The 26,178-nt window shown below is 44.3% G+C and overlaps 1 protein-coding gene across 1 annotated transcript; it reads right to left on the bottom strand.

Moving 5' to 3' along the window:
- Nucleotides 1-2,787: 2,787 nt before the first annotated feature.
- Nucleotides 2,788-24,831, bottom strand: LOC139479649 (low-density lipoprotein receptor-related protein 6-like). Its single transcript, XM_071262490.1, has 18 exons — nt 24,750-24,831; nt 22,709-22,877; nt 22,257-22,379; nt 21,330-21,453; nt 20,888-21,023; nt 19,982-20,205; nt 18,466-18,562; nt 16,894-17,047; nt 16,228-16,353; nt 15,484-15,598; nt 14,026-14,167; nt 12,892-13,014; nt 9,080-9,228; nt 8,185-8,272; nt 6,928-7,087; nt 6,052-6,209; nt 3,573-3,735; nt 2,788-2,968 (listed from the first exon to the last, which is right to left on the bottom strand). The coding sequence occupies exons 1-18, from the start codon at nt 24,829-24,831 to the stop codon at nt 2,788-2,790; spliced, it is 2,514 nt and encodes an 837-aa protein (XP_071118591.1).
- Nucleotides 24,832-26,178: the final 1,347 nt, after the last annotated feature.

The following is a 26,178-nucleotide window of genomic DNA, read 5'->3' as shown; positions in this document are numbered from 1 at the left end:
GACACACACCAAGAGGAGGACACACATTATGTGAAAATATAAAACGTCAACGCCAGAGAAAAGTCACACATCAAGCAGACGACACATGACACTAGGGAGACATACACCAGGAGAAAGACACACATCAAGCAGACGACACAGGACACTAGGGAGACATACACAAGGAGGAAGACACACATCAAGCAGACAACACATGACACTAGGGAGACATACACCAGGAGGAAGACACACATCAAGCAGACGACACATGACACTAGGGAGACATACACCAGGAGGAAGACACACTTCAAGCAGACAACACAAGACACTAGGGAGACATACACCAGGAGGAGGACACACATCAAGCAGACGACACAAGACACTAGGGAGACATACACCAGGAGGAAGACACACATTAAGCAGACGACACAAGACACTAGGGAGACATACACCAGGAGGAAGACACACATCAAGCAGACGACACAGGACACTAGGGAGACATACACCAGGAGGAAGACACACATCAAGCAGACGACACATGACACTAGGGAGACATACACCAGGAGGAAGACACACATCAAGCAGACGACACGGGACACTAGGGAGACATACACCAGGAGGAAGACACACTTCAAGCAGACGACACATGACACTAGGGAGACATACACCAGGAGGAAGACACACATCAAGCAGACGACACAGGACACTAGGGAGACATACACCAGGAGGAAGACACACATCAAGCAGACGACACATGACACTAGGGAGACATACACCAGGAGGAAGACACACATCAAGCAGACGACACATGACACTAGGGAGACATACACCAGGAGGAAGACACACATCAAGCAGACGACACAGGACACTAGGGAGACATACACCAGGAGGAAGACACGCATCAAGAGAAGACGCTTCTCAAGAAGCGAACATTTATCAAGAAGAGAACTATTATCAAGAGGAAACGACAGAGAATAACCACGCATCAACAGGAATACACATATCAAAACAGAGAGACACATCAAGAGGGGGGCACACATCAGGAAGAGGCCACATAATGAAGTGAACACACTACATGATGGGAAGACACACACACAGAGGGGGGACACGGATAAACTATGAACACATATCAAGAGAAGACACTTATCAAGATGAGAACACATATCAAGAGGAAGTGACAGAGAATAACCAAACATCAACATGAAGCCACACAACACGGCGACACACACATCAAGAGAGAGACGCACAGCAAGGAAGACACACAACACGGCGACACACACATCAAGAGAGAGACGCACAGCAAGGAAGACACACAACACGGCGACACACACATCAAGAGAGAGACGCACATCAAGGAAGACACACATTAAATGGAAGACACATCAAGAAGAGAATACATATCAAGAGGGGGACACACATCAAGGTGAGAGACACTCACCAAGACGAGGAAACACATCTAGAGGAAACAAACATTAACAACACATCAAGCGTAAGACACAGAACACGAGGAAGACACACATAGACAGGAAGGCCAGAGATCAACATGGGGACACACTTCAAGAAGCAGACACACATGGAGAGGGGACACACATGGAGAGACACGGCTGGACAATGGGCACGACTGCGGGTAAGGACTGGATAAACCACATAAAAATACAATGCCATGATCCTACTCATTTCCATGTATTTCTCTCTTTCGGTGCAGTCCCTTCTACCAAAATGACACTCTGCACTGTCAAATCTCTCGCTAGGGGAATCACACACGGCGCCCCGAGGGGTGGGAATGCAGAGGGTATGCGTGGATAAGGTCCGGGTTCCATGGCGTGATCTGGGGTCTTGACAGCGGTGGCGTTGACATGCAGATGCTGCAACGGAAGATGGATGTGAGTGATTCTGACCAGACAGAGATGACATTAACCCTGCTGTGTATGTGCGAGTATACCACAACATGTTCTAATGCATTATCTACCAGTCCTACTATATAACGTCCGGGAACGTCCGGGCAACGCATTATTGAACTCCCGGACGTCTTATAAAACCTCCCGTACGCCGTTCCTTGACGTTTCCGTGCGTCCTCGGACGTTCCCGGGCGTTAATCCCCCTCCCAAAAGAAGTCCATTTCCAGCAGCAAGCAAAGATTGAAAGTGTAAGCATGAACGCTGGTTGTTTCTGTAGTGTTTCTTTAACAGTAACGGCTGACTGGTGTTGAGGGGATTGTTTAACTTCGCAATATCCCAGCTACAGGGGCGGTCGGGTAGCCTAGTGGTTAAAGCGTTCGCTCGTCACGCCGAAGACCCGGGTTCGATTCCCGACATGGGTACAATGTGTGAAGCCCATTTCTGGTGTCCCCCGCCGTGATATTGCTGGAATATTGCTAAAAGCGGCGTAAAAACAAACTCACTCACTCACTCACTCTTATCTCGTATAGCTTCACAAAATGGCGACTACCATAGGGGTTGACCTCGTCTATCAGATAACGAAACCATTCGCGATTTCATTCCCGACACCAAAACATAGGCAATCGTTAGGACATATTCGTGTCAACAAAGGCAAGCAGCCGTTAATGACTTTCATACGAAGGACCAGTCGTGGATGTTGATTTTGTGAAACGTTCTCTGATTGGACTATCGATATGTGCGATAGTCCAATTATATTTAGCAAAGGAAACAAGACTTAGATAAAAAGGCGAGTGGACGCTCTTGCCTCGTAAAGATGAACTGCAGATGGCCCACCAGTCTTGAATAAAGGGTGATATGCGATATACGCATTCATCTATTTCTCAGAGCCACATCCTACCACAAGCGTAGGTTACTGAGTAACAATTCCTTCCCGTAATTCCCCTGAGGCTGATGCAGGTTCGGGCTGTTTCATGATTCTATGTTGCTTACTGTAGTTGAATTCGTCCGAAGCCACGTCCAGTCCTCCCAGGTTGAAGAAGCGCGAGCTGGGCATGTACATCTCCTGCACAATGGGGTCATTCAGAGGAGTCCTGTCATCAACAGTAACGGGATCAGAGTGAGGATTCTGGGGTATGCTTTGTTTGTTTGTTTGTTTGTTTGTTTGTTTATTTGTTTGTTGTTTAACGCCGCACTCAGCAGTATTCCAGCTATATGATGTCGGTCTGTAAACAATCGAGTCTAGACGAGACAATCCAGTGATTGACATCATGAGCATCGATCCACGCAATTGGGATACTATGACATACATCATAGAAGTAAGTGAGCCTGACCACCCGATCCCGTTAGTCGCCTGTAACGGCAAGCATGGGTTGCTGAAGACCTATTCTTACCCGGATCTTCACGGGTCTTCTGGGCTATGCACTTCGAACGTATCAACTTTCTTATGTGTAAACCACACTTAAAGATGTAAATCAAGCACCCATTTGTAACCATATATTTGGGATAACACTTTCTTTGTAAAGTACAGATTCTAGTACATTTTTGGTTGAGACCCATGCGGGATTCGACCCCACATAGTGTATTCAAAGCACCCATTACGTGACACCAGATTGTCTGTCGCAGTCTGTAGTTATATCCTGTCCAGTATTCAAGGAACCTTTCTATGTGCAACTGTACAATACATTGACTCTCTACCTCAGAACATATCGGGCACCTGTCTCCGTCCAGTACAAGAAGCCCCTGTGAACGACGACGTCAATGGGAGCTTGACGCATGTTCTCCACCAACACAGTACGATTCCAGGACCCCACCCTCACCTCCTCCAACGTCTGATACTTGGCGTCCGCCCAGATGACACCTAGAAGGGAACATACAAACATCGTGTCAGCGGGGCACAGTCTGGCTGTCCAGCAAAAGCAGTAGCTTCATCATAGATAACTGCATTGATCTACTGTATAGCATCTTCCCGAGGCAAAAGAGTTAACTGACTTGAAAAGTCCAGTTTCCACCCTTGCCGAACAAGGTTGGAATTCCTGCGCTCGATCATAGCACCACCAGTGGGTATAACGAGTTATGTCCCTTCTAAGGCTCTCTTATGGACAATCAGATTCCACCTCTCGCATCACTTGCAAACAAACAAAATGGCTGCACCCAGTCTGATCTATATTATGATTAAACGGGTCTTACATCGCGAAGGGCATCAAATCACACGAGCATCTTGATTAAAAAAATGAAAAGATTTGGAAAATATCTGTTGACAATGAGTTTGCGATGCACATGCTTTGCAAATCCTGCCATCGAGCGAAATCTGCACGACAGTTTACGAACCAGATTTCGATTTCGTTGCGCTTTTTTGATTCGACTATGCATAGACTCGTTAGTCCAGCCAAAATGTAATTTCATAATACCAGCCTAGTTCAGCAAGGGTGGAAACTGGACTTTTATAGTCAGTTAACTCACTTGCCACGGGAAGACGCTGTTTCGTAGCTGTGCTGAAAAAGCTGTAGGTACAACACGCTAATCTGTGCTATAATCCTTTGTAGATCTGCTCGTTAATGTAATGGTGAAATATTTAAGAAATATACGATAAGTGGAAGTTGTTCATCATACAATAACACACTCCAGGGAGTGTTTTATCGTATCGGCCTTTCATGTCCTGCTCTATCAGTAGTACTCATTAACACCAGAGGGGCATCATATACTCTTTCAGAACTACAATGTGCTACATTCTGTTGAAGGTTGCCGAGTACCCCTTGCAGTACGTACTCTTTCAGAACTATAATGTGCTACATTCTGTTGAAGGTTGCCGAGTACCCCGTGCAGTACGTACTCTTTCAGAACTATAATGTGCTACATTCTGTTGAAGGTTGCCGAGTACCCCGTGCAGTACGTACTCTTTCAGAACTATAATGTGCTACATTCTGTTGAAGGTTGCCAAGTACCCCGTGCAGTACGTACTCTTTCAGAACTACAATGTGCTACATTCTGTTGAAGGTTGCAGTGTACCCCGTGCAGTACGTACTCTTTCAGAACTATAATGTGCTACATTCTGTTGAAGGTTGCAGTGTACCCCGTGCAGTACGTACTCTTTCAGAACTACAATGTGCTACATTCTGTTGAAGGTTGCAGTGTACCCCGTGCAGTACGTACTCTTTCAGAACTACAATGTGCTACATTCTGTTGAAGGTGTCAGTGTACCCCGTGCAGTACGTACTCTTTCAGAACTACAATGTGCTACATTCTGTTGAAGGTTGCAGTGTACCCCGTGCAGTACGTACTCTTTCAGAACTATAATGTGCTACATTCTGTTGAAGGTTGCCGAGTACCCCGTGCAGTACGTACTCTTTCAGAACTACAATGAGCTACATTCTGTTGAAGGTGTCAGTGTACCCCGTGCAGTACGTACTCTTTCAGAACTATAATGTGCTACATTCTGTTGAAGGTTGCCAAGTACCCCGTGCAGTACGTACTCTTTCAGAACTACAATGTGCTACATTCTGTTGAAGGTTGCAGTGTACCCCGTGCAGTACGTACTCTTTCAGAACTATAATGTGCTACATTCTGTTGAAGGTTGCCAAGTACCCCGTGCAGTACGTACTCTTTCAGAACTACAATGTGCTACATTCTGTTGAAGGTTGCAGTGTACCCCGTGCAGTACGTACTCTTTCAGAACTATAATGTGCTACATTCTGTTGAAGGTTGCCGAGTACCCCGTGCAGTACGTACTCTTTCAGAACTACAATGAGCTACATTCTGTTGAAGGTGTCAGTGTACCCCGTGCAGTACGTACTCTTTCAGAACTACAATGAGCTACATTCTGTTGAAGGTGTCAGTGTACCCCGTGCAGTACGTACTCTTTCAGAACTACAATGTGCTACATTCTGTTGAAGGTGTCAGTGTACCCCGTGTAGTACATACTCTTTCAGAACTACAATGTGCTACATTCTGTTGAAGGTTGCCGAGTACCCCGTGCAGTACGTACTCTTTCAGAACTACAATGAGCTACATTCTGTTGAAGGTGTCAGTGTACCCCTTGCAGTACGTACTCTTTCAGAACTACAATGTGCTACATTCTGATGAAGGTGTCAGTGTACCCCGTGCAGTACGTACTCTTTCAGAACTACAATGTGCTACATTCTGTTGAAGGTGTCAGTGTACCCCGTGCAGTACGTACGGTCTTTGTATACAGTGATGCCTCTGGGTTGGCCGAGGCCGAAAGCGACTTGTTCCAGGTTGGTACCGTCCATGTGCGACATCGTGATACACTGCAGACGTTCCGTGATGTTGGTGCTGCCGTTGCGAACCTCGGTTTGCCCCGAGATGAACATCAAGCTGTACGAGAATCGTAAATGTAACTTATAGTTTTCTGACAGTACCGTGATTAGCTTATATTTACAGCCCAATTATTGTTAGAAGTTTATATGTAGTATGGATTGTTTCTGATGTAAGCATTCAGAAGATCGGAGAAGTAAATAACTGGTGCATGATTGTTTCATTATGAAAACTAAATATGCTACATTTTTCAGACTCAACTCTTGACAAGACCCCCAGCTTACAGAATGACATACGTTCCATAAGGGTTAAATTATTACGTATTTAGAATTGGTTAATAGACATCCCTAACTATCTCTGTACTTCTCAATGTGAAAACGTTGATCATTACTTAATAGAATATCCATTTTATCAAACTGCAAGAAATTTAATGTTCCTTAGCATAACTAAAATTTGTAAAAACAGGCTAGTCCCTGATATATAATCCTTGTTAAAGGGGGGCTCCCATCTCAGCTACAAGGGAAAGGTACAGCTGTCTCGCTCTGGTTATCAGTATATCAACTGCACTAAAAGACTTAAATAAATGTATAACTCCGTTTCCTGCTGCTTGTCTCTGTATATACTCTCTCTTTTGTACATATTTAAATTGTTATATTATATATCGCTTATCAGGTAAATATGTTGGAAGGGGGTAGCTAAGTTGTAAAGGATGCACAATCCAATTCTTTTACTTAAAATGTTTAAATCAATAAGGGTTGACGCAAGTGTGACAGGTTACCCTTGTTCTGGAGACAATGCTATGTCCTGTGCCTTTATGACGTCCCGCCCCAGGAGTTGTTGGTACACGCCAGTGACTACGTGCACAACACCGATGTTGCCTCGATTATCTACAAAATACACCAGCTTGGACGCCACGTCCAGGGCAATGTTGACCGGTTCTGAAGAACAACGCCAATAATAGATATTGAGTAACTGGCAGTCAGAAGGACGATACAAGATATCAATTGTAAAGTGCATGGACATTCCAAGATATTACCACAATGTGTGTGACTCATGAGAATCGTATGAATAATATGTAACCGGTGAGAACACTATCTTCTACACCACACGATATCAACCCATACACTATGTCGGGTTAAGACGAGCACACTATCTTCTATACCACACCACGTCAGCCCATACACTGTCATCTATGCCACACCATATCAACCCACACACTATCTTCTACACCACACGATATCAACCCACACACCATGCCGGGTTAAGACGAGCACACTATCTTCTATACCACACAATATCAACCCATTCACTGTCATCTATGCCACATCATATCAACCCACACACTATCTTCTATACCACGCCACATCAACCCATACACTGTTATCTATGCCACACCATATCAACCCACACACTATCCTCGATACCACACCACATCAACCATGCACTATATCAGGTTGGGATGTGCGGGTCCAGATGCTGCAACACGGCGTGCAGAGCTGTGTCACATAGCAAATGGTTCATGGGTTCGAATCCAAGATCCTTGGTTTGTCAGCCTCGTAGGTTTAACCAATGTTGTAAACGTCTACGACCATTAAGTTAGCCTACCTGCAAAACGTTTAAATACTTAGTCAAATCAACTGACTTTCTGCAAAAGGACATTTAACATAAGAGACAAAACCCTTTTCACAATCATAAGAAATCTCTGCAGTGTACGATCCTTTGTACGATCCCCACTATATAACAAATACTATATCATAATTATATATTAATCACTATCAAATAGTGATGATGACACCAGGTGTTCGCGAAAAGGTGGCACCCGTCACAAACACATACAAAGGCAAGTCAATGGTTAGCCTGAAAAAAACACGTGAGCATAAGGTAAAAGGGAAATGCATCGGACACAAATTTGGTCACTGATGCGTTAACTTTGGCAGTCTCCTCCACATATATCCTCTACCATAAAACGTTTTGAAAGCTTTACTGATGCCTTGACTGCATACCATGCACCTGACGGTGCACTTAATGTACTTACTGACGATTTTGTCAGCATAGACGACGTGTTGATGACTGCCGTTGAAGTAGGCGCAGTTGATGATGCCGACGTAGTCAGTCCAGTAGATCTGCGAAAAGACATCGGTATAAGTATGTCTGTTGTTGCCTGATACCACATAGAAATACTCCTGCTATGAAGTAGCCATGGTTGCCGGTCATCCCTGATAGGGTTTTCTTCTACATGGGATGTTGCCTTAATATCATGTTGAAATAACATCGTGTTATGAAGCGAGGGAGGGTTTCCTTCCAATCAACACAGGACTTATGCTTCAGTCCATTATTTACTCCAGCGAACCCTTTTAACCTCTAACCTTTCCAGTTTAAGAATAGGACCTAAGCAGGTTATGCTGAGGGACGACTTGACGACTGTCTGAGGAGCTGAGTAGGAAATCAAGTGCATACTGATTTGCTTTGAGCACGCCCCTGTTTGTAGAGGAAATATAGCGCATATCATATGACAATAGTATCATCATTATATACAGATTAGAATAAAAAATGCAGCAAAGAGGTGATCCTGACACAGTCAGGCAGGTTAGGCTCATCATCAGATCAGGGCCCTTGCCCCCTCTACACGCAGCCCAGACAGCGAATGGGACTTCTCCCAGGAAGCGCTGCCTAGTCAAACCCACCCAGAACGTTTCGAAGAATGTGAAGACTCCTAAACACTACAGTTTTCTGCATTACCCAGATAGTCAGAAAGACCGTATCCCTGGCAGCAAACCTGGTACTCTCCCAATGTCGGTCAACAGATTGGGATTTATTAATATCATTGCTATTATTGCTTTTATCATTAATCACTTGATTAATCTGGTCTAAACGCTATTATTATTTTTATTTATTGCAGAGTGCGGCATTAAACAACAAAAAATTCTGACCTTATTCCCCTCTGTGTCCACTGCGACGTCCTTCGGCTTCGACAGCGACTGCAGCGTGAACATGCCGTACATGTTGAGGATAAGGGACCCCTGATAAATGTTGTCGAGGCGTTCGTCAGAGAACACGAGGTAGGGCTCCATTAGGTGCGCTAGAGTTACAATCCCAGCAGAGAGACAAAAGAATCATCAGAAAATATACCCCAGAGGACAGGCACTAGTGTCATCAGAAGATATACCCCAGGAGACAGGAACAAGTGTCATCAGAAGATATACCCCTGAAGACAGGCACAAGTGCCATCAGAAGATATACCCTTGAAGACAGGCACAAGTGTCATCAGAAGATATACCCTTGAAGACAGGCACAAGTGTCATCAGAAGATATACCCCAGAAGACAGGCACAAGTGTCATCAGAAGATATACCCCAGAAGACAGGCACTAGTGTCATCAGAAGATATACCCCAGAAGACAGGCACAAGTGTCATCAGAAGATATACCCCAGAAGACAGGAACAAGTGTCATCAGAAGATATACCCCAGAAGACAGGAACAAGTGTCATCAGAAGATATACCCCAGTAAGTAAGAAAAAGTAATTTTATGGATAACAACTTCTGGTTTATTGCATATAAGCACGTTTCCATGTAGATTATCAAGCTGTAGTTAAATCCATAAAGTTGTACGTTTTCTTACTTACTCAACAAATTCTAGGATGCCAATCAACAGTAATACCCCAGCAGACATGCTCAATGACCAACAGTAGCTACATCCCAGTAGATACACACAAGTGGCGCGGGGCGGTCGGGTAGCCTAGTGGTTAAAGCGTTCGCTCCTCACGCCGAAGACCCGGGTTCGATCCCCGACATGGGTACAATGTGTGAAGCCCATTTCTGGTGTCTTCCGCCGTGATATTGCTCGAATATTGCTAAAAGCGGCGTAAAACCATGCTCACTCACTCACTCATAATTGGCGTAAGAAGATATACAGTAAACAAATACAACTGGCTGCTATCAAAGTGTCACTGACGTTGTCATGAAGGAACAGAAATCCAACCACATTTGATTAACACCTTTCTTTGATGCAAAATCATGTCAAATCACAATATTTAAAGGCAGGCACTATGTTAACGGAAGGCTGTAAGTTTCACTGTCCAAGGGAATTCAAAATATACGGTCCACTGGTCCAGTAGCGTCTAAACCCGCGGTACGGAGTTGAATCCCTTAGATACCAGATGTGGTGATCGTTGGTTCGAATCCCAGCATTATAATTATCATCGTTGATCTTGGGTTTCAAAATGCCAGAGAATAACCATTATCTGCCCATGCCGATTCCATTGTGAGTACAAGGCAACTAGCGGTGAAAGGCGTATGACTGTATCAGTGGAAATCAGTGAAGACACCGGGTGTTCGCGAGGAAGGTAAACATGTCCTGCCCAAGTGTTGTATGTTGCCCAACACAGCACAGCAGTTCTCCCGTCACACGACGTCGGCAAAGCGCAATAAGTCTCCTGTCACACGACGTCGGCAAAGCGCAATAAGTTTCCTGTCACACGACGTCGGCAAAGCGCACTAAATCTCCTGTCACACGACGTCGGCAAAGCGCAATAAATCTCCCGTCACACGACGTCGGCAAAGCGCACTAAATCTCCTGTCACACGACGTCGGCAAAGCGCAATAAATCTCCTGTCACACGACGTCGGCAAAGCGCAATAAATCTCCTGTCACACGACGTCGGCAAAGCGCAATAAGTCTCCTGTCACACGACGTCGGCAAAGCGCAATAAATCTCCCGTCACACGACGTCGGCAAAGCGCAATAAATCTCCTGTCACACGACGTCGGCAAAGCGCAATAAATCTCCTGTCACACGACGTCGGCAAAGCGCAATAAATCTCCCGTCACACGACGTCGGCAAAGCGCAATAAGTCTCCTGTCACACGACGTCGGCAAAGCGCAATAAATCTCCTGTCACACGACGTCGGCAAAGCGCAATAAGTCTCCTGTCACACGACGTCGGCAAAGCGCACTAAATCTCCTGTCACACGACGTCGGCAAAGCGCAATAAATCTCCTGTCACACGACGTCGGCAAAGCGCAATAAATCTCCCGTCACACGACGTCGGCAAAGCGCAATAAATCTCCTGTCACACGACGTCGGCAAAGCGCAATAAATCTCCTGTCACACGACGTCGGCAAAGCGCAATAAATCTCCTGTCACACGACGTCGGCAAAGCGCAATAAATCTCCCGTCACACGACGTCGGCAAAGCGCAATAAGTCTCCTGTCACACGACGTCGGCAAAGCGCAATAAATCTCCTGTCACACGACGTCGGCAAAGCGCAATAAGTCTCCTGTCACATGACGTCGGCAAAGCGCAATAAATCTCCTGTCACACGACGTCGGCAAAGCGCAATAAGTTTCCTGTCACACGACGTCGGCAAAGCGCAATAAATCTCCTGTCACACGACGTCGGCAAAGCGCAATAAATCTCCTGTCACACGACGTCGGCAAAGCGCAATAAATCTCCTGTCACACGACGTCGGCAAAGCGCAATAAATCTCCTGTCACACGACGTCGGCAAAGCGCAATAAGTCTCCTGTCACACGACGTCGGCAAAGCGCAATAAATCTCCTGTCACACGACGTCGGCAAAGCGCAATAAATCTCCTGTCACACGACGTCGGCAAAGCGCAATAAATCTCCTGTCACACGACGTCGGCAAAGCGCAATAAATCTCCTGTCACACGACGTCGGCAAAGCGCAATAAGTCTCCTGTCACACGACGTCGGCAAAGCGCAATAAATCTCCTGTCACACGACGTCGGCAAAGCGCAATAAATCTCCTGTCACACGACGTCGGCAAAGCGCAATAAATCTCCTGTCACACGACGTCGACAAATCGCAATAAGAGCAGAAATTCTGTAGCTTTTTAGTAAGGGAAAATGTTTAAGAAATATGTTAGCTTTGCAATACAGACGGGGTGGGAGGTGGGGAGCGCTTGGCCCAAACATATTTTCGTAATTTCGTAAACGACTGACCTTATGTTGATACTCGGGGACTGTTGCCTTGCTTCCCGCCGACATTCCGTAAAAAAAGGGTAATACTGCTCACAACAGGTATAAACCACTGCCGCCAGACAAAAAATCCCCTCCCACATTTTTACCCGGCAATCAATTACAGGCAAATAGTTGCCAATGGTTGAATCTCTCATTATAGGTTTGAAAGAGGACGTTTCAGGAGAGACGTTCACAGCTATTTATGTGTTAAGGCATGAGGACTAGAATGTCACGGGAGACAACCAAGTGTTACATGATCAAGTTACGTCCCTTGGGCACGCCAGAAACCTATGATTGTCTGTTCGAATCCCGGTTCATCCCGATTACGTTTCTAAGTTTGTCAGCACCATAGCCATGCTCGTGGGTTTCACCAAAGTGGTAAACGTCTGAGACCTGCATCACTCCGGGCTTTCCCCCCACATTAAGCCGACACGCCTGATATGACTAGAATACTGTTAAAAGCGGCGTTAAACCCAAGTAACTCATTCACTCAGCACGATTCTGATGTGACCATGGCTGAAGTACGGTAGTGCGTACTCAACATAATTTTCAACGATTTGTTGGGACAAAACATTACTTCGCACAGAGTTAACGGAAAAGTGTCGGCCAATATACACTGAAGTTGAAAGGTTAAAACGTACAAGATGATACAAAACGATAAGGCTAACTGCACCAAGCGTCAGTTGAAAGGTTAAAACCTACAAGATGAGCAAAACCATAAGGCTAACTACACCAAGCGTCAATTACGCATCAAGCAAAGAACTGACCTTTCGTACATGACCCGTCTTGTTGGTCCCAGTACCCAACAGTGCACTTGCAACTACGGCCCTCATTGGTCAAGTTAGGCAGACATAATTGTTCACAGCCGCCATTGCTCTTCGTGCAGTTATCTGGAGTCAGAAATCTGGTGAGTATTTTACAAACTGGCTGCCATTACGATCATGAGAAAATCATTTACCTAATGCTATCACAGGTGGATCGTATAACGTTGCACTGTCAACATTATTAACCGTTCATAAAAGCTCAAAAGCCTCTTTAACGGACCTGCATTACACTGATAACAGCCCATACGAGTCCGCCTTTAAGGTTAAAGGTGACAACGAAACGAAAACAACGTCCTGGCGGGTAGTTTAGTACCTCTGTTACATATATCACATTCTGGTGTGTGGTGTAATATGCATTAAATATATCACATTCTAGTGTGTGCTGTAATATGCATGAAATATATCACATTTTAGTGTGTGCTGTAATATGCATTAACTATGTCACATTCTAGTGTGTGGTGTAATATGCATGAAATATATCACATTTTAGTGTGTGCTGTAATATGCATGAAATATATCACATTGTAGTGCGTGGTGTAATATGCATTAACTATATCGCATTCTAGTGTGTGCTGTAATATGCATTAACTATATCGCATTCTAGTGTGTGCTGTAATATGCATGAAATATACCACATTCTAATATGTGGTGTGATATGCATGAAATATATATCACATTCTAGTGTGTGGTGTGATATGCATGAAATATATCACATTTTAGTGTGTGCTGTAATATGCATGAAATATATCACATTCTTCTGTGTGCTGTAATATGCATGAACTATATCACATTCTAGTGTGTGGTGTAATATGCATGAAATATATCACATTCTAGTGAGTGTGGTGCAAACAATATGTGGGATATATATCATATTTTCTAATGTATGTGAAGTAATCAAATATGTCTGGGATACACATCATATTCTAGTGTGTGTGTTGTAATCCATATGTGCGAAATATATCATATTCTTGTGTCCTTGATACCAGTCACACGCACCGATACCTTTGAACCGCACTGTGTTTGACATATATCATGCTCACGTTTCTTAAATATTCCAGTATCTGATTGTGGACTTACTTATGTGCGCCGGCTGTGACGATGTGTGGTATATCGAGATGTCGTGGAACTCCTTTTCGACGTAACTCTGTCCCACGTAGGCGAACGTGTCCTTGTCCTGGGCGTACAGACCCCCGCCGGCTCTCGACCAGAGGATGTAATCCTGAGACAAACACACCTTCGTATTAGTGAGTGAGTTATAACGCCGCCTTGAACAGTGTAGGTGAGTGAGTAGCGTTATAACGCCGCCTTGAACAGTGTAGGTGAGTGGAGTTATAACACCGCCTTGAACAGTGTTGGTGAGTGAGTGGCGTTATAACACCGCCTGAAACAGTGTAGGTGAGTGAGTGGCTTTCTAACGCCGCTTTAAACAGTGTAGGTGAGTGGAGTTATAACACCGCCTTGAACAGTGTTGGTGAGTGAGTGGCCTTATAACGCCGCCTGAAACAGTGTAGGTGAGTGAGTGGCGTTATAACGCTGCCTTGAACAGTGTAGGTGAGTGAGTGGCCTTATAACGCCGCCTTGAACAGTGTTGGTGAGTGAGAGGCCTTATAACGCCGCCCTGAACAGTGTAGGTGAGTGAGTAGCGTTATAACGCCGCCTTGAACAGTGTAGGTGAGTGGAGTTATAACACCGCCTTGAACAGTGTTGGTGAGTGAGTGGCGTTATAACACCGCCTGAAACAGTGTAGGTGAGTGAGTGGCTTTCTAACGCCGCTTTAAACAGTGTAGGTGAGTGGAGTTATAACACCGCCTTGAACAGTGTTGGTGAGTGAGTGGCCTTATAACGCCGCCTGAAACAGTGTAGGTGAGTGAGTGGCGTTATAACGCTGCCTTGAACAGTGTAGGTGAGTGAGTGGCCTTATAACGCCGCCTTGAACAGTGTTGGTGAGTGAGAGGCCTTATAACGCCGCCCTGAACAGTGTAGGTGAGTGAGTGGCCTTATAACGCCGCCTTGAACAGTGTTGGTGAGTGAGTGGCGTTATAACGCCGCCTTGAACAGTGTTGGTGAGTGAGTGGAGTTATAACACCGCTTTAAACAGTGTTGGTGAGTGAGTGGCCTTATAACGCCGCCCTGAACATTGTAGGTGAGTGAGTGGCCTTATAACGCCGCCTTGAACAGTAGGTGAGTGGCGTTATAACGCCGCATTGAACAGTGTAGGTGAGTGAGTGGAGTTATAACACCGCTTTAAACAGTGTAGGTGAGCGAGTGGCGTTATAACGCCGCTTTGAACAGTATTTCAGGTATGTCACAGCAAATGTGCTTGAAGTTGGATGGAAGCCTTAAGAAACTCTGGTCGTAGACACAAACCACCTTAGTTGAAGCCTGGAACCGAGGTTAGACGTAATGAAGGATCATTGGACACGGCGACTAGCGAATCATGGCAACCGAGGGACACTAACTCTGCACAATCATTTGCATCATCGAATATCACTGGATCAACCTTGCCCCCCGCACTGTGTGGAGCTCAACACTTACGTTCATGATAGCGAGGCCGTTCACAAGAGACCTTGAGCTGGATAGAGCGCCACATTTCTTGCCCTGGCCGAGGTAGTCACCGTAGCAAAGCAGGATTTTGTCACTGAAGTAGATGCTGCGAAGATAAAGCAAATTAGCATGAGCAGTCAACAACTGTAGTAGAACTGGAGACACCAGCTGGCATTCTTAGCTGACAACTCTATAACTGTAGCACTAGAGAGTCTTTCTATAGGGAGCGCTACAGTTACATGATCTACCTGATCATAGAACAGACAGCTGTAACGGTAGAACCTTACAGGGATGCGGACACCTTATGAAATCTGTATTTTTACAGTTAGTCAAAAGTTGTTGTTTTTAGCACTAGCATATCAGTTTCCAGCCTCAAAGTGTCAGACAATCCCGTCTCTAAATATTGACAGAACCCCTTAAAACAAAACTACAATGGTAAGCTCAATAAGGTTTTTCACGTTCATCAAGTCCCGGAGTTTTTACACCGTTTTTTGCAATGTTCCAGATACATCAGGGCGGGCGACGCTAGAAATGGGCTTCACACGGTGTACCCATTTGGGGAATCGAACACGGACTTTCGCTGTGATCAGCAAACGCTATAACCACTTGGCTACCCCACTGCCCCTCATGGAAGCGTGCCATGGACGGCTTCCCACGTCAGTAACTACGGCCGTGACCTTCACATAACATATAACGTCTGGCAAGAACCATGAAAAAGAAATACTGGCCCGTTACCGAGTGGTGGTCGGATCCACTGCGATTCGATGGTTGCGGTGATTGACTTGGAAAATGTTGTACTTGACGTGAGTTCCATCCAGCCCAGCCCGCCCAATGTTCAGCTTGTCACCCCAGAATATGAACCTGTGTACAATCAGGGATTAATTCAGTAAATTGCTGTGTGTATGAATCGGGTAGACTGTTTCTTTGAATGAGTACGTAAACCCCTCCACACCAAGATTCTGAAACACGACAGGAGATACGCAACTTTAACATTTATTCATTGATTATGCAGCATTAAATATTGTCTTGGGTACGCACCACCAATTCGTTTTATGTCTGTCTGTTTGTTTGTTTGTTGTTTAACGCCGCACTCAGCAATATTCCAGCTATATGACGGCGGTCTGTAAATAATCGAATCTGGACCAGACAATCCAGTGATTCACATCATGAGCATCGATCAATTGGGATACGATGATATTTATCAACCAAGTCAGCGAGCCTGACCACCCATTAGTCGCCTCTTACGACAAGATAGTCACCCTTTACGGCAAGCATGCATATGGGTTGCTGAAGACCTATTCTATCCCGGATTTTCACGGGTCCCACCATTTCGACCAAAAGAAGGATATCTATATCACCAGTTGCAATGTTTCATGTGAGTCTTCAAAACGTTAATCTCACATGTTGAGTGGATCAACAACAACAGTTCTTGGACTCTCCAGGTGGCGCTCCACCACAACGGCTGGGAATCTGCCGTCTTCACGCGCCACAAGGATCTGGCTATTGGACTTGTCTGCCCAGTATAGGTTCCGGGTCACCCAGTCGATGGCCAAATCTGAAACAAAATTCCCAGCAATGGTGCAGTCGTTAACCCTAGCGCCATTAAACTGCATAGTTGCAGTTTGCCCAAACCTTCCCCATCTCTTTGAAAGTAAAATGGATGCATTTGCTTCATCCTTATCAGCATCATCTTGTGTCAGTAAGATGGCGCTACACATTAGGATTGGAAGGCTGCGAGTATTTAGAGTTTTTTTTCTATTCTGCTTTAAGACCAGGCAGAGGTGAGAGCAAACCTGATCCACATCATTGAATTACGAGGATTGATTGATACATTCTTAGCCTAACATGGAAGGAACTGCGTAATATTGAATTCTTTTGTGAAGGACTTTACATGATGTCATAGAGGTTTACCAACAAAGATTTAAGTCAATTGATCAAATGTTTCCACACTGACAAGACAAGTCAGTAAAAAAAGTAGGGGTCTGTGACCTTTTGAAAATGGACAAACCTGATCAAGTACTATAAAGGACGGCCTCAACTACAAGCCAAACAGGAAGATAGGAGTACAGCGCTGGGGGTGGATGCTCCTTCTAATGTCACCGTAAAGAGGGGGGGGGGGGGGGACAGAACAGTTTAATAGTGTGGCAGGGAGAGCCTTGAAGACGACCCCCGTCCTTGAAGACATGCGACGTCAGGAACACCAGAAATAACCCAGTGATCATGAATCCACGATACTGGGATGACCGACCAGCGAATGACTGAGCGTCATATTGCTAGTTCAGCAGACATGTCCCAGGAGAAAGTACATTCCATTATCACGGAAGCTGGCAATGAAGTAGGTATCAGCACTTTGGGTTCCAAACCTTCTGACATCTAATCAAAAACGCAGCTGGCATAACATGTCTCGTGATAATCTGGCTCTGTTTGAAGCTGAACCAGAATGGTTCTTGCAACGATTTGTGACCATGAATGAAACCAGTGGAACCATGTGACATCACCAACAAAGAAGGCAGTCTGTCACTTCAGCTGGAAAGGTTATGGCCTTCGTGTTCTGGGATGCCGAGGGTGTCGTCATGGTGGACCATCACAACAAACGTGGCATATTCTAATGCACTTTTGAGGCAATTATACATGAGATGAAATTAAGACTAAGAGACGTTGGAAGCTGAGAATAGGTGTGCTCCTCCATCAGAACAATGTGTCAGTGATGAAATGAACTCCTCCTGGCCCCCCTCTGGATATCCCTATGACAATCGTAGCGGTAAGATAACTCGGAACTAGTGGAATGGAGAGGAATCCCTACATGGAATACATTGTAAGAGTGTGTGAGAATAGTTTTACGCCGCTTAAGCAATATTCCAGCAATATCACGAATGGGTACACAAGAAATGGGCTTTACACATTGTATCCATGTGGGGAATCGAACCCGGGTCTTCGGCGTGACGAGCGAAACGTTGTGAGAATGGCGCTCACCTGACACCTCCTTCACGGCGGCTGTGGCAAGCGGCTCCGGTGTGAACTGGTCCTCGCTCTTCCCTCGACTTAACTTCATCTTCACCCGCAGGATTCTCTGAACAGAGGCGCAAGGAAACACTGAACTACGTTTATATAGTAAAACATCAGGAACACTTAAAAAATTAACCAACTTTTGTAACATTATAATTCTGCTATTTAACCCTATAATATATCTCGTAGCTGAACCTATCCGTGAAGATCCGGGGTAGAATAGGTCTTAAGCAATCCATGCTTGCCGTAAAAGGTGACTATGCTTGCCGTATGAGGCGACTACGGTGGTCAGACTCGCTGACTTGGTTGATGCATGTCATCGTATCCCAATTGCGTGGATCGATGCTCATTGTGTCAATCACTCGATTGTCTGGTTACAGACCGCCTTTATACAGCTGGAATATGGCTGAGTGCGGCTTTAAACAACAGACAAACAGACAGACATAAAACGAATTGGTGTCGCGTACCCATGACAATATTATCAAACAAACAAACAAACAAACCGTAGCTGAATCCCGTCCTGTATGTTTATATAGTGAAGTCACTGCTCGGTAAATCTGTATATTTGTAGGTAGTGGTGTATATATTGATGTATCAGTGCTGTACTTCTAATACCACTGATAGCGGCCTGAGTGTAATAAAATTCAGTTCGGCCCAGCATGTTTATTGTTATAGTAAGGTGGGGTGAAATGGGTATAACGTTCGAGTTCAAGATTATCAGTACCAGTGTATGAGGGTGGGGGTCGGGGGTGGGGGTGGTTGTGGGTTTGTGTGTCTTATTGATAGTACACTGAAAGCGATACCATGCCGCAGTTTAACATTGACACCAAACTCAGACACATTAAACTGACTCGAGTCGACAACACTTTGTTTTATCCCTTAATACCAAGCGCCTGGCAGGGTTACAACAAGTTTGTTTGTTTGTTGTTTAACGACGCGCTCAGCAGTAGTCCAGCTGTATGACGGCGGTCAGTATAATATTCAAATCTGGAACAGACAATCCAGTGATTGACATCATGAGCATCGATCGACACAATTGGGATATAATTACACATATCAATCGAATAATAGAGTCTGACCACCCCATCTGTAGCAATAAGTAGCATCTTTTAACGTCTTTTGACATGACGTGGCCAGGAGAATAAACCACCGACCTTCGCTCTCCGGACTGACACCCTATCCACGAGACACAAAGGCGGCCACAGACACCTATATCCGGGGGTTTGTATTAAGGAACAACATTTACTTATTTCCGAAATTTATCTTGTTGCAAATAGACGTTGATAAGTCTACAATGAAAAGCTAAGCGAATAATAATAAAAGATGAAATGTAACATAATATAATAACTATCCGTATAAAATTGCTTTCCTGCCTTTTGGAAATCCAAGTCAAATAAGGCTTATGTGCCTTTCAGAAGGTATTCTTTATAAACATAAGTTGTTGATGTTGTTATTTAAAGAACAGTGAATGAGTAAAGTATACCCCCTCCTTTCCGGCTTCCTCGTAGTAGTAGATGTAGTCGGTGTGGGCGTTCGCCGTCAAGGCGTAGATGTTCATCCGGGGATGTAGGGGAATATGGACGAGATTTTCATCGTCCTTGTTTTTCACTTCGGCGAAGTTCCGATTCAGTCGGTAGATGTCGGTAGATGTCGCCAGGAGAATGACGCCCCTGTTATAGGGCGAGCTGATCGTGCTGCGTGGAACCCCTTACAGAAATATACGTCAAGAGTGAGTGAGTGAACACAGCCGACCTCCGTATGTGCGATTGGCATCTGTTTGCGGAACATCTATACCATTACAAAAGGAGATCCTAATAGGTAAGTATGAGCCTTGTTTCATCGAATTCTTTAACTCGACATATCTTTTAAGACGAACTATATGGTCCATACAGCAATACGCATAGCCATTATCGTTCAATAGCAAGGTTCCGCTGAAACCATGGAAAACTCGATATATTTTCCAGAAATTCGACTTTCGAGTTTCACTGTCTTAATTATTGTTACATGATTAATTTAGTGTGTTTAATTGGTAGTAGAGTGGCAATGGAAAGGAATCTTAACACTATTGTATTGTCAATATATCACAGGCAATACAGCTTCTAGGTACATAAAGAGATCTAGAAAGCTATAAAGGGGTCGGAAAGTGTCTGTGTGTGAGAGAATGAGTTACGACAGCCGTAGACACTTGATAGGAAATCGCTGACTTATCTTATCGTATCATCTATATATTGTCAATATCATCACAGGCAATACAGCTTCTAGGTATATACAGAGATCTAGAAAGCCACAAAGGGGGCGGAAAGTGTCTGTGTGTAAGGAACAGGTACGTCACAACAGTCGTAGCTCTCAGATGACTTGATAGATAGCTCCAGGCGTCCAATTGACTTACCTTTCCCCGTGACGGCCTTCGCGTCAATGACGATGCCGAGCGGCTTCCCTCCCCACGCCTTCTCCAACGACCTGTTGAGAGCAACGTCGTGGATGGCGATGACTCCACGTTGTTCATCAGTCGTGACAATGAAGCCCTGAAGAATAATCTACTCTTAACAATGCGTAGCGGCCATAAAATGTCCGAGTCCCGTTGTGGGAATCGAACCATTGGCAACGGATACACTAAGTTACTATGATATAATATGATATATGGATACTATGATTTCAGATTACAAAAATATCACCAGGATCGTTTAGCAGTTAATAAAGAAGAATCATTACAACAGTTTGTGACGTATATATGTGTATGACCTGATCAACTGCGGATACATTAGGCGTTTGTTTCATATCACGATGTTCACGATGTTCCCCCTGGGGGTAATGCCTCGGGATGGACGCACCTGGTATATGTCCAGGTCAAACAGCTGACTGTTCGGGCGCCGAAGTGCTATGGTGAGATCCCGTCCCTGTAAGTCGGTTGATCGCACGACACTCTCGGAGAATTCCCACTCAATCCAATACAGTCTACAAAGTACAGTGGGTGAGTGAGTGGATGATTTGCTTTCGACAGGAATTAGTTAAACCCCAGCGTGTCAGTTTTACAAAGGAAAGACAAAAGTGATGCTGGCATGAGATGTTTAACATTGTGGTCCTGATGGAGCAAGGATCATAATCGGTATATGATTTTCGGTTTCGAACGACGACAAGCGGACAAGCCAGCTACTCTCCACAAAAGGCGCTCTGGACTCTCAGGGCCGACTGTCCACCACGTAATATAGAGTTCAAACGTATCGTAACCCACTCATTCGGGTGGGTGCCCCAGTTGTCTAAGGCGCCGCGATTCGATGTACAAAGTTGCGTCCCTTGGGCACGCCAGAAAATATGATTGTGGGTTCGAATCCCGGTTCTCACAGATTATGTTTCTAGGTTTGCCAGCACCATACCCGTGCTCGTAGATTTCACCGAAGTGGTAAACGTCTGAGACCTGTCCTCCCACATTAAGATGACACGCCGCGATATAACTGGAATCCTGTTAAAAGCGGTGTTAAACCCAACTCACTCACTCACTCATTCGGGAACACAATGTCCAAAGTCTAGAACAAGGGGAAGATATATTTTCCTGAATGAACTACAGAATTACTTCATCTCCAAATGTACAGCACTTATGACTGTGACTTTAGACCGAGTCCATAAACATTGGTCATCATGTCATACATTTCTTTGTAACATGGAAATCATTGTTTTCTGTTGTGTAATGCAAAAAATAAAAAAATATGAAAAAAAGATATTTTGTCAGGAAAGGCATCTCTGCCTTGGCATCAACTGACCTGTTGAAGTGGTAGTCAATGCACATGCCCTTCGGTCGCAAGAGGTCAATCCTCATCAGTGTCCGGTTTGTCCCGTCCAGGCGGGCTGATTCCAGCCGATGTCCGTCTGACCAGAAGATGCGACTGAAGCGATAGTGCACTTTATGCAATAGCAGTATCCTATCAGTGAAACGGCTTCATAAATAATAACCAAAAATCTATTAGACCACTGACCACATAGGCGGATCGAGATGGGTGGGAGGAGTCCAGGATGTCGGGACCCTCACCCCTTCTTTTGAACACCAAATGAAGTATGTTGTAGACACACACACCCCAAATAATAATAATAATAATAATAATGACCGCCTCAATGTTTTTACTGGAGAGTAACCCTTGAATCATTTCGATATGGGAGGTGTCGCTCACTGCAAGATTTGTAAACTAAGATAGGCATGAACGGGTGAAATATGTACCCAATATACGGTTGTACAGCAAGTCCAGCTGGAGTGTCCAGTTCGCTTCCGACAACAACAGTGGCGTTCTGGAACAGCTGCCCGCTGCCGTCAGTGGCTGTCATCAAGATGGCGTCGTAGGCAGGATCTGCCCAGTAGATGTTGTTGTTGATCCAGTCCACAGCAATACCTGTTATATTCATGGGAAAATAGTTGTAGGTATGTACATAGTAAACAGTCTTAAGTATACATAGTGCCCTTATCGCATGGGTAAACACTCGTACTAATAAACAATGTGTCCACATCACATGGGGAAACAGTCCTAAGTATATACACTGCGTCCACATCACACGTGTAAACTGTCGTAAGTATATACACTCTGTCCATGTCACATGGGTAAACAGTCGTAAGTATATACACTGCGTCCACATCACACGGGTAAACAGTCGTAAGTAGATACACTGTGTCCATATCACACGGGTAAACTATTGTAAGTATATACACTGTGTCCATATCACATGGGTAAACTATCGTAAGTAGATACACTGTGTCCATATCACATGGGTAAACTATTGTAAGTATATACACTGTGTCCATATCACATGGGTAAACTATTGTAAGTATATACACTGTGTCCATATCACATGGGTAAACTATTGTAAGTATACACACTGTGTCCATATCACATGGGTAAACTATTGTAAGTATATACACTGTGTCCATATCATATGGGTAAACTATTGTAAGTATATACACTGTGTCCATATCACATGGGTAAACTATTGTAAGTATATACACTGTGTCCATATCACACGGGTAAACTATCGTAAGTATATACACTGTGTCCATATCATATGGGTAAACTATTGTAAGTATATACACTGTGTCCATATCATATGGGTAAACAGTCGTAAGTAAACAATGTGTCCATATCACATGGGTAAACTATCGTAAGTAGATACACTGTGTCCATATCACATGGGTAAACTATTGTAAGTATATACACTGTGTCCATATCACACGGGTAAACTATTGTAAGTATATACACTGTGTCCATATCACATGGGTAAACTATTGTAAGTATATACACTGTGTCCATATCACATGGGTAAACTATTGTAAGTATATACACTGTGTCCATATCACATGGGTAAACTATTGTAAGTATATACACTGTGTCCATATCACATGGGTAAACTATTGTAAGTATATACACTGTGTCCATATCACATGGGTAAACTATCGTAAGTAGATACACTGTGTCCATATCACATGGGTAAACTATTGTAAGTATATACACTGTGTCCATATCACACGGGTAAACTATCGTAAGTATATACACTGTGTCCATATCATATGGGTAACCTATTGTAAGTATATACACTGTGTCCATATCATATGGGTAAACTATCGTAAGTATATACACTGTGTCCATATCATATGGGTAAACTATTGTAAGTATATACACTGTGTCCATATCATATGGGTAAACTATTGTAAGTATATACACTGTGTCCATATCACATGGGTAAACTATTGTAAGTATATACACTGTGTCCATATCACATGGGTAAACTATTGTAAGTATATACACTGTGTCCATATCACATGGGTAAACTATTGTAAGTATATACACTGTGTCCATATCACATGGGTAAACTATTGTAAGTATATACACTGTGTCCATATCATATGGGTAAACAGTCGTAAGTAAACAATGTGTCCATATCACATGGGTAAACTATCGTTAGTACACTCTTCAAAAATAGAAACGCACAGGTATATGCAAAATATAAACATCTGACACTCATTTTCAAGTTATGTATGTCCTGTGCTGTTTTAGTGTCACGTACATATGAATGGGATAAGCTTCTTGATTTTATACTGATTGCTTAGGATAAAACCCTACCAGTATTAAGTTATTGCCAGGTTATAGATGCCGGAATAGAAAGAGGCTGTGACATATCTTACACGTTGGGGTAATGTTTACAACATTCACCAGGGTAATCTACAATAACACATGCAAACCGTAATTGAAGATACAGTTCAATGTTCAGGAGACCTGTGGTCTTCTTTGAGATGCCCTTGAACACCGGCCGCTTCCGGTACTTGTTGGCATCCTTGATGTCATACGCCTGCAACATACGTACAGGTAACAATCACCATACCGGCCTCATGAACACCGTTAGGTTGCGTACTGTGCATACATCACCGAATTCATATTTCATCCTCGTCCAAACCATGGAGAAGGTTTGTCTGTGTTTCATAGCACTGCTGTTGTTATCACATGCCTACCATCATTCTCTGAAACTCCTAATAATCTGTTAAATGTCATTTGTTATATGCCATTTAATTCCTGAACTGTATGTGTCTGGTAAATCAAGGCACTATGCTTCTTCCTTAGCGAGGCAGGGTAGCGCTGTTGATAAGGCGTTCGGCTTCCAACCGAAAACCGAGCTCGAACCCCAAGTTGGTGCACTGTGTGAAGCCTATCTTTGGGCCTTAGCTGCAATAGTGATCAAATATTATTAAACGCCGCAAAACCATACTCACTAGCTGATCCATCCTTATGATGCGTTTATCGCCGTTGTGTAAGCCGACCAATTATAGAATACCCATTGGAAACAGTTAACACGCACACGCACACGCACACGCACACGAACACGCACACGCACACGCACACGAACACGCACACGAACACGGTTGTATGAGAACGGCTGGAGACCACCTACCTCAATGATACGCTGGCCGACGTTGGTCATATAGAAGGTCCTGGTGAGGTAATGGTAGTCAATGGTGACATACTGGTCAGCACTCGCACCACAGTTGCCGTGGCCAGTGATAAACTTGTTCTGAAACAGGGGATGCGCTGTGAGAACTGAGGGCTTATTAACAAAATCAATACAGCAGGATCAGTGATTTTACCGACGTTTCTGCTGGGAACGTCACGCCATGTCAGGACTTCGCCTAAAATGTTTCCGTCGTCGACTTGTTTTTCAGAACTCATCGTTGTATGAGAAGATGTACCACGCCTAAACATGTCGTCTGTAGAGGACGCTATGCACAGTTTACTCAACTTTTTTCTTTTTTTTTTGTTCTTGTTTAACGCCTCACCCATTCATATTACTATGTGATTACTGTGATCATAATAAATATTATTGTACTTTTTTTGTTGGTTGGTTGGTTGTTTAACGCCGCACTCTGACGGCGTTCTGTAAATAATCGAGTCTGGACCAGACAATCCAGAGATTGACCCCATTAGCATCAATCAATGCAACTGGGATACGATGACATGCATCAACCAAGTCAGCGAGCCTGACCACCCGATTCCGCTAGTCGCCTCTGACGACAATCATGGGTTGCTGAAGGCCTATTCTACCCCGGATCTTCACGGGTGGTCATTATAATGTGTTCGGGGTCCTTGTGATCATGTTCAAACTATCAGTTATTGATTGTTCTTCGTTGTTCTTAGACTTTTGTTTGGTTTAGAA

This window comes from Haliotis cracherodii, unplaced genomic scaffold (genome assembly GCF_022045235.1).
Source record: "Haliotis cracherodii isolate W230 unplaced genomic scaffold, xgHalCrac1.p SCAF_4, whole genome shotgun sequence".
NCBI classification, from domain to species: Eukaryota; Metazoa; Mollusca; class Gastropoda; order Lepetellida; family Haliotidae; genus Haliotis; species Haliotis cracherodii.
The sequence above is the reverse complement of the archived record's forward strand: the minus strand, read 5'-3'. Positions and strand labels throughout refer to the sequence as shown.